An 18331-nucleotide genomic window follows, 5' to 3' on the forward strand; every position below is an offset into this window, starting at 1 on the left:
GCATTTTTTTCCCCTCATTCCACACATAAGACATGTGTGACATGACAAATCGCCATCTCCTCTGAGCAGATTTATGCAGGCCTAGGTGTGCCGGCGAGGTGATCCTTATCTGAAATGGCAGAGCCAATCTCTCCTGATTCACTCCTAAGTGGTCCCTGTTTATCACTCAGAGAGAGGTGGTTGTCAGCCAAGTCCTTTTCGGAGCAGCATCGACTACTTTCCTATTTTGAGAGAATAATAGTGTGGGGAAAGTACATAGTATAATAAAACTCAAAGAGCTGTAGCCTACCAAAGGACAAGGTGGCAGCCACTTAGCCTACGGTCCTCCATCGTAATGGACTTCTAATCCTGTAACCTGTGAATCCTGCCCCGTTTGAGTGGCTACGAGAGGCGTAGGGTTGGATTTTCTGGCATGTTTAATGATAGAACTTGGCGTGCATCTCTCCTGTTTATTTTATCTCTGTGTACATACTTCTCAAGGCAGTGCTTTATCTGACTGAGCAGGCTTTGTTTGGGCTTGATATCTCTTACAGCAGCTTGTCTTTGCTTTATGGATTTCTGGCAGCTTCTCTAAATAAGTGATCATGCTTACCAAAACACTTACCTTGACTCCTAAATGTTAGTTTTTGTTTGTCATGTTTGTCTTCTAGTTTAAATGCTATGCTCACATCAGCCGTTACCACCTAGAGCAAAAGTTTTTATTTATTCGAAAGCCATTAATGGTATTTAATCCTAATTTATATTGAGGCTGTGAATGGCTTGGTGTTGAGCACATCGTGAAACCAAATTAAGCTTTTCTAAACATCTGGCATCGGCTTGAATGGGCTTGAATAAACAGCAGTCTAAAATCGAAGACACTCCCTGATGCAGATTGATAATGGCCTAATTGTCACGGGCAGCTGTTTGTTCTAATAGATTCTGGATGTCATTGTTGAAGCAAGTTTTTAATAATTAGAATAGTGTGGAGAGGGAGTCTGATTTTTGTGGCGCTGCCAGCAGTTTGTGAGTGGGTGCTTTCTTTTGTTGGAACTTGGACATTGCTTCTGCATGCATCCTTCAGTAACTTGAGAAACAGTTGCCAACACCGTTGAGGACAAGTAGATATTTAGACTCCTTAAAAGCGTGGCGTGCACTGATATACATACCTTTGCCAAGAAGGTGTTTGTTTCCTCTTTGTGCAAGAAAATGAATTAAATCAGGAGACGAGTGGAAAGAAACTCCAGCTTTCATATTATCTCATGATTTGCCAGAACGTGTCACAACACATGTACTAAACCCAGATTCCTTTTGAAGAGTCCTGCAACCTGTAATTTTGCGGTTGATCATTTGATTAATTGCGTTGGAAGAAGTGCACACAACCCAAAGCTTCGCCATCCAAGTTGTTTTCTCTCGCATTTATTTGGAAGCCGTTTGTTTCTTTGCCTGCTCTTTTCACCTCTCTTCTTCTCCTTATTTCTCATTTGTCATTTTCTTACTAGTGCTCACACCACCGCTCACAAAGAGAGATTTGTAGCCTCGGGATCTTGATGAATCAAGTAAATAGAAGATTTAGCCGGCTGTTTCAACATCAGGGCATTGAAAACTGCTCAGTCGTGTTTTCAGGGTGCTAATTGTGTGGATTTAGGTTAGTCAGCCCTCACTGATGGTTTTAAAAATTAACCTTCTTTTTTAAGCACTTGAGTTTGGGCAAATTTTCCTTCATCGAAGTCAGATTTTTTTTTAGTTTTCCTCTCCTCTGTCATACCAGTCTCATGCTGGGTTATCAAAGAGTTATATGTGTTTTATTTATTTATTATAGTGGCAAAAGAAAAAAAACAGAAGTGATAACAGAGACATCACCTCCTCCTGAGCTCAAACGAACATGTGTTAATGATGTTTTTAATTTAGGACTTTAGCAATGAAGAAAATTAAGATTATCCCCAATGGCACCAGTTTTATTTTCTCTTTAAAAAAAGACAAAAAAAAATGTCTTATCAGTTTGAATAATGGGATGAATAAATTTCCCTGTTATAAGCAAGGCTGAGGGCGTGATTATATTTTATGCGTTTTATGCTTCTATACAGTGTGATGCAGTATGATGTTACTTTGGGAATCATGTGAAGACATAAATTCAAGATGGAGCTGGTATTACAGCGACCGTGCTCTCTTTTTAACGGCGGTACCTCGATGCCGAGTCGGATCTCTTAACGGCTCATTTTTCTCTTTGTCCAAAGCGAAAGTAAAAAACAGCCCTGATGGTGTCCAGACCTGCATTCTGTCTCACGATATGAATAACTGCAACAATGTGGTTTGCTCCAGCTGCTAACGTGTTAGCAGATATCGCCACGCACGGAACACGTTTTCCTTTATAGCACCAAAAGAAAGGTCACAACATGAACTTCTGCAAACCTCCAGAGAAATCAAAGACGCCTGCACTGCTCAGAGGAAAATGCCCGCACTCCTGTGATCCCCATGACTTCACAAATCAAAGTCTCTGCCCTGCACACACATTTGCACTTCTATTGTGTCTAAATTGGGTGAGACAGAAAACTAGGACATAGTTCAACCTGTTAATACACATCCCTCCTATTTTCATGAGGTGTATCGGCGAGGTCTCATGAAAGTAATTCATAAGGCTCAACAGGCCAGAAACAGTTTTGGGTTATGAGGTCACAGTCTCAATTAGTCCTTCTAATGACAAGATGCAATTTGGACATATTGTCCCATTAAAAGCAGGAAATGGGGATGGATGGTTTGCATGCAGCACTTGATTCCTTCAGGCAAGGATTTCCCTTGTAAACTCCATCCATCGACTGTATTTATTCACTCAGGAGCTGGCATCACTGTCACCACTTCTCATGACGTTGATACTGTTTGTTTGGCTGAGTCGGTTTTTCTATAACATCCATTTCCAGAGAAAACACCAATGACAGATCATTTCTTCCAGCATATCCTGAAACACTTTTTTCGTCTGATGTTTGTCTACTTAGACAAGTAAATGCTGAATTTTTTTATCTTTTCTTTTTTAGGGTAGAACACAATAGAGGTGACATAGCATGAACTGTTGTCTAAGGACATCATTTGAATTGAGAATCACATTAGTTTATTCACTAACTGGAGCTTTATAGGGCTGGTCTGCTTACACAAAGAAAAAAAAAACATAGTTCTCACTTAGCTCTTGGGGTAAAAACATCCAGATAGTTTTTTTGTTTTTTTGTTTTTTTTTTTTAGTTTCATGTGCCAATGTTTTGAAATAAGACACCTCTGAGATTTCTTTCCTCGCCTCAGTGCAGTGGAGGTGAGAGGAGTTTTGACTGTAATGCTCAAAGCTTTCATAAATGCATTTTAACATTTGGAAAAAAAAATAAATAAATAAACAGCGACAATGTTTCTTGCCAAAGGACAGAACTTCTTTTCTCTTTTTCTCTTTAATCTGACAGATGTGGCAGTGAAATTTCATTTTAGCTCCATTACTGATGAAAAAAAGTGCCAAATGTATTACTTTTTAGATTAGTAACACTTCTTCTGGGCTTGAAAACAATATGTCTGGTGATTCCTTAAAGTTTAATTATCATTTTCTACCATTTATATTGTATTCATCTGGTCAGAGGCTGAAATATAAAGACTGAACTTCTCTAAAGCTCTGTAGACAAGCATATTTTATACATATCAGTAAAAAACATTCACACATTTAGCAAGTAAATACAGATTATCTTGCAACAACAATAAATGTCTGGGAAATCAGTAAACAATCAGCAATATGTGGACTGAGAAGAAGGCCAGATGTCTGACGGTGTATCTTTGAAGCAAGCCGAGGTTTGGATGATGCATAGGGGGAAGTTCTTGGCACAAGATTATCTGTTTTCAAGGTGCTTGAGAAGGAAAGATAAGATTTTTTTTTGTTTTTTTGTTGTTTTTTTTTTTATTTTCCCAACATGTTTCCACATACAGCCTTCATCTGGGTCATAACAAAACATTAACAAACCAGGATTTTTATTTATTCATTCATTTTCTGTACCGGTTAAGCCAGTTAAGGATCGAGGGGAAGGTGGAGTCGATCCCAGCAATTAACAGGTCACCATTCAGGACAGGTCACCATTCAGGACAGGTCACCATTCAGGACAGGTCACCAGTCAGGACAGGTCACCAGTCAGGACAGGTCACCATTCAGGACAGGTCACCAGTCAGGACAGGTCACCAGTCAGGACAGGTCACCAGTCAGGACAGGTCACCATTCAGGACAGGTTGCCAGTCCACCAACAACCACCATTTAAATAGGTTAAACAGCTAAAAGTTTTTGTTTTTTTTTTCTTCATTTATACTTCAAGTGCTGCAGGAGGTCTTGTTTCTGTGAGGGTGTGGGAATATCCTCACTAAGAAGCAATGAAAAGTTAAAGAACATAAAATGAAAAAAAATCGGACACATTCAGCATCTAGCATCACAATCAATTAAAACTAAGAAAGCACTCAGCGAGCGCAGACCTCCACCAAGCAGCTTATTTTTACCTATATTGTGCAACATTTCCTTGCTGATCTGTCCCAAAATTTAGTGGCATCTAAGTCAGACCAAGTCCCAGTAAAAAAAAAAAAAAAAATCACAAAAATCTGCTCAGTAGTTTTTGCGTGAAGTTCCTAACAACCAGTTAGATAAATGCAGGGGAAAGTGTAACCTTCCTGACTGAGGTAATAAACTGAAGACCACATCTTCATAAGATGATCCAGTATGATCACTCATCAATCCATCTATTCTTCCCTTTTCTTTTGCTTGCTTTAGAATTTCACCATATGAAAACTGGATATACGAGTTTATCATGAGACCTTTTTTTATTCTGTTTGTGTGTTCCAGACCCAGCGCCGCGTGACCTTCCATCTTCCAGATGGTTCCCAGGAGAGTTGCAATGACAGCGGGCTGGGAGACCCGGAGCCCAGCAGCACAGCCAGCACCACCCAGCCTCTTCCTCTCAACTTCCCCCAAGAGGAGTACTACGAACAGACGTCACCTAACAGCCGCACCGAAGGAGATGGAAACTCAGACCCAGAATCCAGTGAGTACTGAGTTTTGCAGCGTTCAAACTGCTGAAAATCACAGAAATCAGAGTTTTTAGAAAATTATTTAAGATTACCGAAGTGATTGCAACTAAAACAACCAACACTTAAAGACCATTAAGTGAAAATCCCTTTGAAAATGATTGCAAGCAATTGAGCTACGTGTTATTTTTTGTTTGTCATACATGCCTGTTTTTGTAGGATGATTCATAAGACTGATTGCAAGAGTGCTCAATTATAAAGGCAGTCAGAGAGGGTTGTGATGTTGAGATAGGGTGAAAAGCCTGTTACGTAAGTTGTATACATCATTTTTTGCTAATAAGATCAAACCCAAAACCATCGTGGACAATGCAGATAAAAAATACGTTATTTTATTTTGCACATGACGCATTTGTGACAAAAAATGGCATCTAAAGGACCGACTTTTGGAAATGTGCTGCGCTTTAAAACGTTGGGAGAATTGTACCCCTGAGGTTGGAACTCTGTTGCTGAGAGTTTTTCTTAAATGATTCACAAGACAGCTGTCACTGCATGGCTTACTGCCCAGTGATGTTCTCCATAAAAAACGTCATTGAATGCAGGGGTGCGCAGTCTTCCTCATGCATATACATTTTTTTTCTTTTTCTAATCGTAGCTCAAGAAACTTGCTGAAGGGGGGGGGAAAGGGTGCTCAAGACTCAACACAGTGAGCTCTGGGATGTTCCACCGGCAGTAGTGTGTATCCTAAACCGTTTCATCAGCAGCACTGATGCTGCTGAAATTATTTTGCTCCACTTCAACATGAACAAGGCTATTCTGAGCCCGTCCGCCCCTGTCCCCCTTTAAGATGGATATTCTAGTCCCGGTGAATCAGATTTTATTTTCTGCTGGTAACCTTGTGGCACACACCGAAGACAGGACGCAGGCTCAGATCGGTACAGGCCTTTAAACCCTCCGTGGCCTCTCTGTGTCATTGCCAGGATTGCTTTCAGCATTGCTCTGAGTTACCTGTCAAAAAATATTGTTCTGTTCTCCGCAGTGGAGAAAATACACAGGGCAGGGAAAAAATAGATTACTCTGCATATGCCCACATGCAGTACAGCCTCCGTGTCATTGCTGTAAGTGAGACAGCAGCCAGTGGTGTCTCCCCAGCAGCAGGGCTGACAGGTCTGGCGCTCGCATGTCAGACCGAGAGCGATTATGAATTCTTTTGTTTGAAATTAAACAAAATGCATTCTTCTGATGATGGCACGCTGTTTGTTTGAAGGTCCGCTTTCCACCATTATTCATGCTGGAAGTTACATCAAGAACATATGCGATTAACATATTTGTGCAGATTTTTTTTAAGATAACATCCTCTATGATATATAAAATTGCTCTGTAGGCATGTGTTTAAACACAGATGAAAGGAAACATAGAAATCAGACCACTCCTTCACCAGATGTTCTCTTTAATGCATTCACCATGGTGACAGCAATGATTCATGCATGTGATTCATTCACACACACAGGCAATTGCTTATCACATCATTAATATTCAGGGACATAAACATCTAATACTTCATAAACCAACTAAAATACTGCACTTATTATCCACTTTCCCCCCGGGGTGATATTTGTTGAAGTGCACTCGTTTTAGATAGAAGACCATGTTAATATAATAAATGCATGTGTACTTTTACAAATTGCCGCACAGAAAATGACAACAGATTGAACATTTGAGTTTAATATCCTTTACTAGATATGAGGAACATTATTTTTCTTTTTCTCTCGTGTTATGACCTCATCATACAAATTTGCAATATAGTTTTTAACAACTTAAGTGTGAACCCTGTTAAACTAGACATGACTTGATCTTATTTAAGGTCTGTGTCCAAGAGATTTATACATATATATTTCATATATATATATATATATATATATATATATATATATATATATATAGATAGATATAGATAGATAGATAGGACATATATATTTGTATGTACAACATCATTTTAATAAATGTTTAGCAGACAATAAGCAGAACCTAAACGGTTCTTTGATTTGCTCTTAGATGCTGCAGAAAAACATGCTGGCACAGACATTTGTGCATCAACTCGTCTGACTCACTGAGCTCCATTTTCCTTCTCCAGAAGTTAAGTCAGATAAACTCTGACTCTGTTCTGCTCGGTTCAAAAACAGAGACAGCTCCTGAGCGCGTTGACGGTCTCAGAGATGAGTGTGTTGGTGGCAGAGGGGGGCCTAAGATGGATTAGATATGGTTTTATCAATGAGCACCAGGCTGGCATGGCGGTTGCAATTTCTTATCATGTCGTCTCAATTTGTAAGGCAGGAAGAACAAGGAAAAGTAGGAAGGAGAGAGAAGAGATGGAGGGACTCCAAGTGAAGACAGAGAAATAGAGCTGAGATATTACAAGATCCAAGGAGCGGTAGAAAGCAAGGATTTCAGGAGTTAAAAGTGGTATTGTTTAGTAAAGGTGCTTTTGCAGGAACCTGAATGCCAACTTGCTCTGAATAATTGTCTGAGCCAAAGGCAAGCCATGTGGCCTTCTTATGACAATGAATTTCTCAACTCCCCTTTAAACCTGCATCTTTATTAGACCATCCTCTCTTGAAATAAAGTTCATGTGACATTTTATGTTTCTATTATTTATGAGTTAGGCGGCTGTTCGTTTTATGGGCAGCCGCCCCAACCCATCGCCCCACCCCCCCACCCCCCGCAGGCTTACTTCACCCTACCATCAGTCTTATGCTGTTGCCTCTCTTGTCACATTTAGTTCCAAAGGTTTTGATACATCCTTTTTCTGTCACGACATACAGTTAATATAATTTGCCTGTGCATTTATACGTCCGGCCTCATTAGATCCTTCAGCCGGCTTTTACAGAATTGCACATCCAGAGCTATTGAGGCAAATAGTACCTTTCCGTTTTTTGGCCAAATTGCAACATCACATCAAAACATGACAAAATATGAAATGCAAAATGCTTCGAGATGCCTCTCCCCCTTCAAATACCATACAGCATCGCTGCAGATGCCATTCTCTTTCATGGCTACTGAAGGATTGCTGTCTCTTTTTTTTTCTGCACAATTTTAGTAGGGTTCATAATCTATGCATCTGCGTTGACACACTTTACCCAGAAAAACTAATAGCACCATACTCTGATGAAAGAAAATAACGCTTAACCCACTAAGGCTAAGACGTCTGTCCTGTGGATTTGTTAATGTTTGTTTTTTGTTAAATGTTGGCATGGCCCTGGAGGGGGGATGTGCCTGGACTTGTCATCAATTAAGCTCAATTGAGATTACTTCTTTGTTTTATTCTTCTTTATTATTATTTTTAATTCTGTACAACTTACACTGCTTGCACCGCCTGCACCATTTGCTATCATCCCACTGCTGACCTGAAAGGCTTTTGAAGAATGATGTGAATCATCATGTCGCAAACAATGATCAGTTCTAAGCTCCCAGACAAAGTGCAGCAAAGTGGGAGCAAATCCCCAAGTCTAAATCCCTCACATTTTTCAAACAATACACAATTTTGTCCCCTGGACGATTTGTAATATCCTTATTTCTAACTCTTGTTGTCAGAGTTGAGGGATTTAGGAGCTTGTGCTTTTTGCCAACTTATAGGCGGCTCACTAAGAGCAATTCTGACGCATTGCATTAGTCCCTCGAAGAAACATGAAAAACCTGCCCAGCATAGTGCCGTATCTTAATCTGTGGCATATGGCTTTCAAATGACCAGCTTACACCTTGTCTGTCTAAGATCTAATCTGCTATTAAAATAAACCAATCCTTTTTAAATACTGCAAGTGTAATAAGATTATAGCTTTAAATGTGCGACACGATTTACTATAAATCTTGAGACGGTTTTGCAAAAGGGAGTCGGTTCATAAAGCAGCAGATATCAAACTTTTTTTTTTTTTTTCTAATGATTCCATGCATTATGTTTAAGTTTGGGATACGTTTGTGTATTTTAATGCACATAATATATCTCCAGATGCCAGCAGACATGTAATCTGATTAAAGGCTTGCTGGGTTCATACTTTCTGGGGATGGAATTCTCAACTCTTTGATTTGTGTGGGTTCAAAATTTTCATGAAGGCTCTCAGACTGAGTTTCCAGTTGGCTGAATTACAGCTGCCCTTTTTCTTGTCTTTGGAAAAAGCCACTTGACTTGATCTAGTGCACTAAACACATTGGTACCACTTGCATTTTTAATACTCTTCTAACCTCAAACTCTACCCGGTATGTCTGGGACTCAATTCAAAGCTTGCATTGAGATTGGAATTCAAACTGTCTAGACACAATCTCCTGACAAATAAGGGGATTTTAAGTGGAGTAAAAAAAGTGGTTGGTGGTTTGGATCTTAAAGCAATACATATGAAAAAGAAATAAAGGAACCAAAACATTGCATGTTATCATTTGTACCATTACATCAGTAAACCATTATGAGACATCAACAATGTTACAGTGTTGGGTACAGTCAGCTGCATCAATTATTCATATGAGTCCAATCTGAGTTTCACTTTGAGGGTTCTCATATGCAATTAGATGTAATGAATGTGCTTCTTAATTACATTCATTTGTGCAAATTTCCATTCCCCATTGAATTTTTCTATGGAAACATTGTGACACTGACCAATGGCATATCATTTGTAATGTGACTAAATCCATTCAGCATAGAACAATTAGCTGTAATTAGTGTTACAATGTCATCAGCGACCAGGGGGAAAGACTAAGCTGACATGCAAGGAAGAAGAGGACCCTTGTTTCAAGAGTCACAAGTCCAATAATGCAGCAAGAGCCATTTAATTGGCTGACCACAGGTTAGAAATATGATGAACTGTTGTAGGACTGTTAAGATCCCCAACCCCCCAACTTTTATTCATGTAGGGTTGGCTGAGCAGGCATTCTCTTTAATAGCCAAGCCGCACTTAGTAACCGCCTATGCAACCTTGTACTTTTGCCAGCACATCTCATCATCTGCTGCTGACAAATGAGCAGCTTCACTGGAGTAATTAAGAATGAAGTGCCTTGCTTAAGGGTACATTGCTGGTGGTTGAAATATGGGAGGAAGTATTTCTCATTCATTTCACATCATGACCTTACATATTGTCATGTTATCAGAGTTATTCTGGCAGTGGTGTGTATATTTAATTCATGTTGCACATAAAATGGTAATGCAGTCTATTCTTTTTCGTGAAGTTATTTCACAATCTACAAGCTAACTTCCTCAGATGGTTTCACATCATTTGCACCACTGTGCTACCCGTCGTATATTCTCCTCCATATAAATAAATAAAAGCCTTTGTGCCTTCTGGCTCCCAAAACTTTTTGCTGCTGTCCCAGTGGGCTTACGGCTAAGCTAAATGAAGCAACAGTGAATATTAACCTATATAGATTGGACCTTTCATTTTGAAATTATTTCAGTTTTTTTTTTTCTCTCTCTTTCTTTTCTCTCTTTTTGACCGCCGGGGGTATAGAACTGAGTTAGAAAGGATTTAAATGGACTCATCTGTATCCTTCTCAACCGACTGGGATTTGGTGGAAGTGCTCAGTTCTCAGAGGTGAGGTGGAGGGGAACCCTTGTTTTATCTGGTTCAAATGCCACACCAGTCGTCTTGGAGAGAGAGATGAGCTATTGATCTGGCGGAGTCATGAAATCTCTCTCCACCCTCCTTCAAACAACTGAAAAGTGTTACGTTAGAAACCTCCTTTTCCACAGTATTAATGGCTTGTCTTTGTTGCCTTGCCAAAGACTTCTGTGAAGTTGAGAGAGGGGTTTTCTAGTGCAATCATCCAGATCTCACCAGGACAAGACAGAAAGAGACATTAAAAGGTTGCAAGACATTCAGAGTCAGTCTGGAATCACCTGTATTTAAATGGAACCAATACAGAGAGGAAATTTAACACAATGCTGAGAAAAATATTATCAAATAGAAATTAGGTTCATTCTGATCATATAAAGTCAACAGCTCCCATTGACGTCATGCATTTAGGGATTTGGAGCAAAGCAAAATGTCAAAGGTGTGTGTGCTTGTAAAAGGTTGTACAGGAAAAAACAGAATTCACATAGATTTTTTTTTTCTTGGAGACAAACAAGAAAGTTTGTTGCGTAAACCTCGTTCAACTGTCCAAAAGTTGCTGCTTCAAATTCGCCGAGCAGCTCTTCGACTTAAGCAGGCTTTTTCAGAGACCTGCACAATTAAAATACTCATCCTAAAGTTGTTAACATGTTCAGTAAGACTTGTGTCTGGCTTGGGAAGGAATCAATAGCTGCCAAGTTTGATTGTATCTCTGAACAATGTATTCTGAACTCAGCAGGACTGGAGAGAGACTTCAAACAAGGATAGAGGCTCAAAGGCCCCAGCCAACAATTCACTTTGTTCCATTCACTGACTTTGCCATTCGTAAACTGGAATACGTTGGACTGCATATTAAACCAGTGAAATGTCAGGTTTTACAAAGTTGAAGGGTTTGAGTTCCTGATTCGGTGCGTCTAATTTGATTTTAGTCTCATCAAAGCTTTGGTCATTAAAAATAACAATATATCAAAAGCAAAAAAAAAAAAAAAAAAAAAAGTAGGCAAGCTTTTCATCAGATGTCATGTTTGCTGTACGGTGCTAAAGGCTATTGTGAATATTTTTATTCTCATTTGTTTTATTAAGCTGGAACCAAACAGCTAGGAAGCACTGCCTTGAGGCTGTTGTTTGAACTCTCCAAATAACAAGTTACCTGAACTCTGAGGATATCGCACCATATCTCACCACACGCCCCCACAGAGATCCAAACATTTCACAAAACCTGTCCTTGTGATGATCTGAGGTTTCAGTACACCTGGTCGGAAGAGCAGAAACTTCCACTCTCTCAGAAGCAGGAAGAAAAATGGAAAGCCATAAAATATACATGCTCCATGTGTTTGTTTTTTTGTTTTTTTTTTTCCTGTTTGTTTGTTTTTTTGACAGGCGGGTGTTATAGATAGGCTCCACAATAACCTTAGCTGCCTTCATTGTTTAGTTAGACCAAGATACTTGGTTGCAATTAAACATCTTCTGTCCCACAAACCCACCTCACCACAAACACAGCATCTATGTTTACAGAGTATGGACTGATTATATTCAATTTCCAGTGGCTGGCAACATACTTGAGTTACATATTTATACCTTTAAAATATGTTTTTGTTGCCATTCAAACAGAAAGAAATGGATACATGCATGAATACATAATTTCCTCATTTGAGATTTTATGTTTGTGTGTAAATTCTGCCTTGATCTTAGAGGTCAGCCTGTGTCGTATTTCATTAAAGCCATTATGCTCTGGCTCGGAGGTGTTGTATTTCAATATAATCAGTGGAATGCTTTATTGTTAACAACTGCATTAGTGAGGCTGAAACGGGGTGAGAGGAAGTGCAGCTTTCTCTCCTCTTTTTCTCCCCCCTCCTTCTCTCCTTCTTTCCCTTCTTCCTTCCTTTAAGATATCGTGCAATAGACACATTAGAATGCATGGTCTCATCCCTTTCTCATTTTTCACATACACTTGGTCTCAAGGATAAGGATGGCCTCTGCTCAGAAGGACTTATTGACCAAAATAACTGTGCATCAATATGTCTCCTGAAGGCTGAGCAGACCACAGCATCTCAGGGGTTGTATTTTCACCTCTTCTTTCAACCTTTAATGTTATTGACCTGGGCTGTCCCGATAATGCAGCAGCACAGCATGGCAGGCTAGAAACATATGGCAAATCCATCTTTAAGCATTATTGTCCTAATAAAAGAAATGCTAAATTATAAATGTATCAGAGCAAACTCATTATTACTAGTATATTGACGGATTGAATTTCCTTGGAGAATAACATGCTGCAGCCAATGTGCACCTATGTCGCCACTGTTTCCGCCTTGTTTTTCAACGCGAAACCAGGATGACATAAATTGGAGCCTTAATGAGATTCACTTCATACTGATAGGAGCCGTATTACAGCAGTGACATCAATGATACGATGACAGACGGCCACAACTATGAAGCCATCTGTCCTTATTTCACTTATTAACATATTTTGACTAAAACGTGTCATTGACAAGGATTTTTTTTTACCCCCCTTTAAATTATTCATGTCACAAGCACAGTCCATAAAACGGCAATAAAAGAAGGGAAAAAAATGTGCAAAACTTGACTCCTGGTGAAGTTTTCTTTCAACGTGATAAAGCATGCGAGTTACAGTTTGCTTTTAATCTGCATCATGAGCCGCCGCTGCCGTCTAATCTGGGCACTGAATGCACAAGCATGGACGGGATTACTCCCCACTGCGCTGCGTGGGACCCTATCCTAACCAGATCAATGTATACAATGACTGCTTGATAAATAGGTATTCGTAGGGCAAATAGATCACGTCAGAGACCACTCACGGTTTGGTAATGCTGACAAATGGAGTGAGAGTTGGGTGAGAAAAAGGAGAAGAGAAGATGGAGAGAAATAAAAGAGGGGATTCTCCCGGGGAGTAGATCTTCAGGTACAGTGGCCCCTTCGGGACATTTGGCTTATCAAAAATGACAGGGGGCTTTCAAGGGGCTTGACGCTGAAAACACAAACCTGTTTGTTGACCGCCCCCCCCACTACCCTTGATGAGAATGCCGAGGCATTCATCACATTCACTGTGGTCTGCGGTTTGTGCTGCACTTGTGCCCACGCTCTTTGTGAGGCATCTACAGGGACCTCAAGGCAATGTAGAACTTGTGAGGTCGGTCAGCTGTCTGCTACCCCATGCATGCAAAAGCAGACCTGCTCAAAATCCTTGCCAGAAGCTCCAGCAGAAAATAACTAGATAAATAAAATGAAAAAAAAAAAAAAAGAAGGCAGGCCATGTCCCTTTGTCCCCATTTCCCTTGAGAAACCTGCACTATTGCATTGATTTGTCTTGATTCCATTCAGCCAGGGGTCCCACTGGATTTCAAGTGTCAAACATCTGTCATACCGAGGCACCCTCACTCTGACTGATTCCGAGCATTTGTAAGAGCGAAATTTTCAAAGAACTGCCTGTGAGATGCAACAGGAACAACAACACAAAATGCAGTGTTTTCAGGTTAGCAGAGAAATTATTACATCTCTGGGATGTTTTCTGCATTGTTCATGCCAGCACAACCTGATCAAATATTCTTGTTTAGTATTTTCTTTACTTGCAGACTTCAGCGCTCATATTCTGATGATTGAATCCTCTTTGCTGTGATAGCAGCAGCTGATGCCTTTACTGACATAAATCTGGGCTTGTTGGATGTATCCCTCCGTGTGCATTTTAGATAAAATGGTAAGAGAGGGGGAAAAAGGGAACAAAGGACAGAAAGAAAGACAGTGTTAGACACAGCATGACTTCATAGCGTTTTCAGAAAATAGACTGAAACATCTCCTAAAGCCAGTTTCAGGCACTGACGGCAGCAATGTCTTTGTTATGATAAAATCAGGGCCCCCTTTGAGTGCACCCTTGATTCTGCGGTTGGCTTAACTCAGCAGGTCACCAAGGGGAGGCAGATGTTGTCTCGGGGCATGTCCCACTACTTCCATGAGAACTGGTGTTATTGAGCTTGCAGGTGCAGAAGGGATGGTGGACTGGAGGGGGGTTGTTGGAGGCAGACTTAGCCATAGCTCAGCTGCCACAAGCCAGCACCGGGATGTTGGAATGAGCAGATATGCTCATTTTGATCCACTGAGGTATAATAATTGATGATCAGCCCTGCTGTCACATCTGGGAGTTACTGGTCCATGCCGTAATACACCCTTGCTGCAACACATGGTGATGAGGACAGAGGTGCCATGGGGGTCACACACTGACTTCTATTTCATGTGCTATAAAGGATGATTGAGGGAACACTAGTCCATATAAGAAATCACAAAAATCCTCTAATACTTTTTTCTTCTTGTTGATTGAACAGCTGATTTCTTCCCTTAAATAACTCAGTATATTTGTTCACCAGAGGTCTCTTAAAAAAAAAAAATGTTGCCTTGAAGCCTCATATTGTTATTGCCTGTCTATATAATGGCAAGGAAAGGGAGACACAATAAATGTGTGAGATGAAGGACAGTAAAGATCTGGAGTATAAAAGTCAGCTACTAAAACGCCCAAAAGTGTCAATTTAGGATCATTTGTGCCTTGCTGTAAAGCAAAATGCTGTGGTGTTCACAGTATATTGCAGTAAATACATTTTCTAGACCACATGTGTGCAATATTTATGTTGTCTTAAGAGGCACATTAAATGTACTGCAAATGTTCCTTTTAATGAATCTACAGAGGATAAAAGAAAAAGGGTTGCAGGTATTCTAGCTAAGGTATTCTACAGTAAAATTTCCTCCATTATAAAAGCCTGTTAATTCATCAAACATTTCGCTTCAAACCTGACCCACTTCCCCTCCCTTTTCTCTATATTTGCTCCAGCTATTGAAAATAAATACATGTTGTTTAGCTTTTGGTATCATCGATTAATTGCTAATACAATGGTACAACATGTGCAGCTATCTCACACACCATTGAAGTGAAGGTGAATCTGTACAAACACGCCTTTATCAGCACAAAGTTGCACACACCTCCCTCGTTTCACAGGTTGAACACAAAAGACTACAACCAAAGACGTGAAAATCTTTGAAATGCGTCCTTTGCAGATGTGTTCTCCTCAGTGTTGCGCTGCTGAAATAGAAAGCAAACACAGAAACGGCAGAACTCTTCGAGTTGAAAAGTAAAGTCGCTTCTTTTCAGAATTCACGCTGAGCGCTTGAAAAGTTGCCGATTCAGTTTAAAGTCCATTATCCAGGACGAGCCAGGCCAACATTTCAACCTAGACGAGCTGCTTTGTCTGCTTTAAAAGAAATAAATAAAGGAGCGCTTATCTTTGTTTGTTGTCATTGTTTGTCGCCAGTGATCCAATCTCATTTTAATCACAGTATTCAGCCTCATTGATTTCAGTTTACCGCAGATTGTGTTGAATGAAATATTGCTCTTTTTGCTCCATCAGTGGCAATTACCCAACAATGCAGAGCTTGATGTCACAGTGTGTTGGAAAGCATGGTACTTTCTCGTTTTCACTTGTGCAGCAGACGCATACTAGCATCTTCTCAAGCAGGCACTCACTTACTTAAAATATTTATACACCCACATGTCCACTACTCGCGCTGTCAACAAATGCAGACAGACAGACACAGAGACAATGAATGAGGTCCAATTTAATGTCCCACCTAATGTTCAAAGCTGCATGCCTCCAGATTCAAAGCCCCAAACTTAAGGGAAGCTACATCTGTCAGTAATGCAGTTTTGCCATGTTAGGAAAAATAGCTGGAAAGTCTTGTACATCTTAAAAACTACAGAATTTTCTTTATATGTAATGCTAATAATGTGATTTCAAAACCTATGATTTATCAGTTTCCCTCAAAATTCTTGCACTTTTGCTCCTGATTTATTGTTTTTCAGCTCGACATTGCCGTGCTTCAGATGATTAATATTCATTTTTTCTAAGTGAAAAATGTGCACACTTTCACACAACTCGGGCAAATTCCATCTGTCTTACCTTCAGAGCATCTGCCATTGCTTACAGGGCTGTCCACCTCTCGAGTCACTGGAACTTGGCGACATCTGTCCCAACAGATAGCAAATCAGGAAAGGGCCATCCATTCTCTTAACGCTCCACTGAACTCTGTGTTATGTTCACCATAATTTGCTTTTGGTTGCTGCAGTATCCCGGAATATTGCTTTGCAGCAGCTCAGACAAAGTCAGCTGGTAGTAATGTGTCCCCTTTTGGCCATTCTGCAAGCGGATAATTTGATAAACCTCCAGACGTAATGGCTATGCTGCATCCTGATAAATGTGGGTAATATGACAGGGGACAGAGGATTTCCCTAATAATTTCTGAAGAGAAGTTTGGCAATTAGGATGATTTGATATTGTCCGGAGAGGGAACATTTGATCTGAAGGGATTGCATTTTGTTGGCATTCAGTGCTCCATTGAATGACTTCTTTAGTTTTCGGGAACTGATGGACACATTGTCTGGTTTGTTTCTCTGCTTGTTACGAACTGGCTCAGCGAGAGAAAAGGGTTAGTTTGTGTTGGTGGATATGAAGGTTGTATTTTGATTTATTCAAGCAATATTTCCTCTGAAATAGCTTTTTTCATTTTCAGATTTCAGACCCCATGTTTTCATAGGAAAAAAACAAAACAAATTGGTTTGCAAACACAATTTTGTCTTTACTTAGTTTCCCATTTTCTGTTACAACGCATGTTCTTTCCCTTCTGCAAAGCAGTAAAACTCCCTGCTGCACACACAGAATCCATAATTCCCTCTTTTATGTATATATATATATATATATATATATATATATATATATATATATATATATATACATATTTTTTTTTGCAAATTCATATAAGAATAAAGTTAGCGAAACTGACCAACCTGTGACCCAGAAGCTTGTTCAGCTTCTCCTCCGTCTCTCATACTTTCTCTCAATCTTCTGGGGGAAACGCGTCAGCTATTCCTCATATGGTAAAATATGCAATCTGTTCCTGCCAGTCTATGAGCGAGTTTTGGGTTAATCCTCATGAATGCATGACTTTGTCTCCATGAATAAATAAAAACCTGCTCACTGGGTAATTGAGGTGCAGTGCCACTAACAAACGAGGACACAATTTGTAAATAGGATTTTTTTTCTCTCCCTCTCTTTTACTCCTGTTTGAGACCCATGGTGATTTATATCATATGAAAGCGCTGAATAAAATCATATTGATTCATGTACAAGGAAGATGTGACATTGAAATGTTGAATTCTCCCCTTAGGACTCTGGAAAAGATCTATTATATTGTAGTTTTTCATTTCTGTCAGTTTTGTACAACCTCCGGGGTAGAAATGCCACAGAGTTTTGATTCTGTTGGTTTTAATAACCCATGATTCAGAATCATTTACATCTACATGAATGGTTGACAATAACTGAAACTCTGAACATAAAACATTTAGAGTGAAATGCTACAGACAGATATTTAGACAGTCTGAAATACTCTGTGATTCATGTCTAGTTTCTGTTCAGAAACTGTCCCATTTTAGCCCAATTATTGTCAATTTAGTGTTGCATGTAAAAAGGATTCCATATGTTGGTCGTCCTTGTAGAAATAAAAGCTGTCTCTCCAAACGGGGTTTTGTAACAGGGCACTTTGTAATGTCCAACAGCAGCATCTCAGGTAATTGAGCCAATAGCCAAAAAAGGTTTCAACATGTCACTGAAACGGCAGCAGCAAGGTTATAAAAGCAGTTTAAGATGGGTTTAGTTTTGGTGAGTTTAAAGACATCCGATAAT

At 39.8% G+C, this 18331-nt stretch overlaps 1 protein-coding gene across 1 annotated transcript in view; it reads left to right on the forward strand.

Moving 5' to 3' along the window:
• pcdh11 (protocadherin 11) overlaps positions 1-18331 on the forward strand; it is a gene marked incomplete at both ends in the record, with an annotated part of 122083 nt that overhangs the window by 75506 nt on the left and 28246 nt on the right. Inside the window, one exon of the mRNA XM_079250511.1 lies at positions 4826-5024. Coding sequence (XP_079106637.1) covers positions 4826-5024 — 199 coding nt within the window. The remainder of the gene's footprint in view (positions 1-4825; positions 5025-18331) is intronic.

The sequence above is a fragment of the Telmatherina bonti genome, assembly GCF_933228915.1.
Source record: "Telmatherina bonti genome assembly, chromosome: 12".
NCBI lineage: Eukaryota > Metazoa > Chordata > Actinopteri > Atheriniformes > Telmatherinidae > Telmatherina > Telmatherina bonti.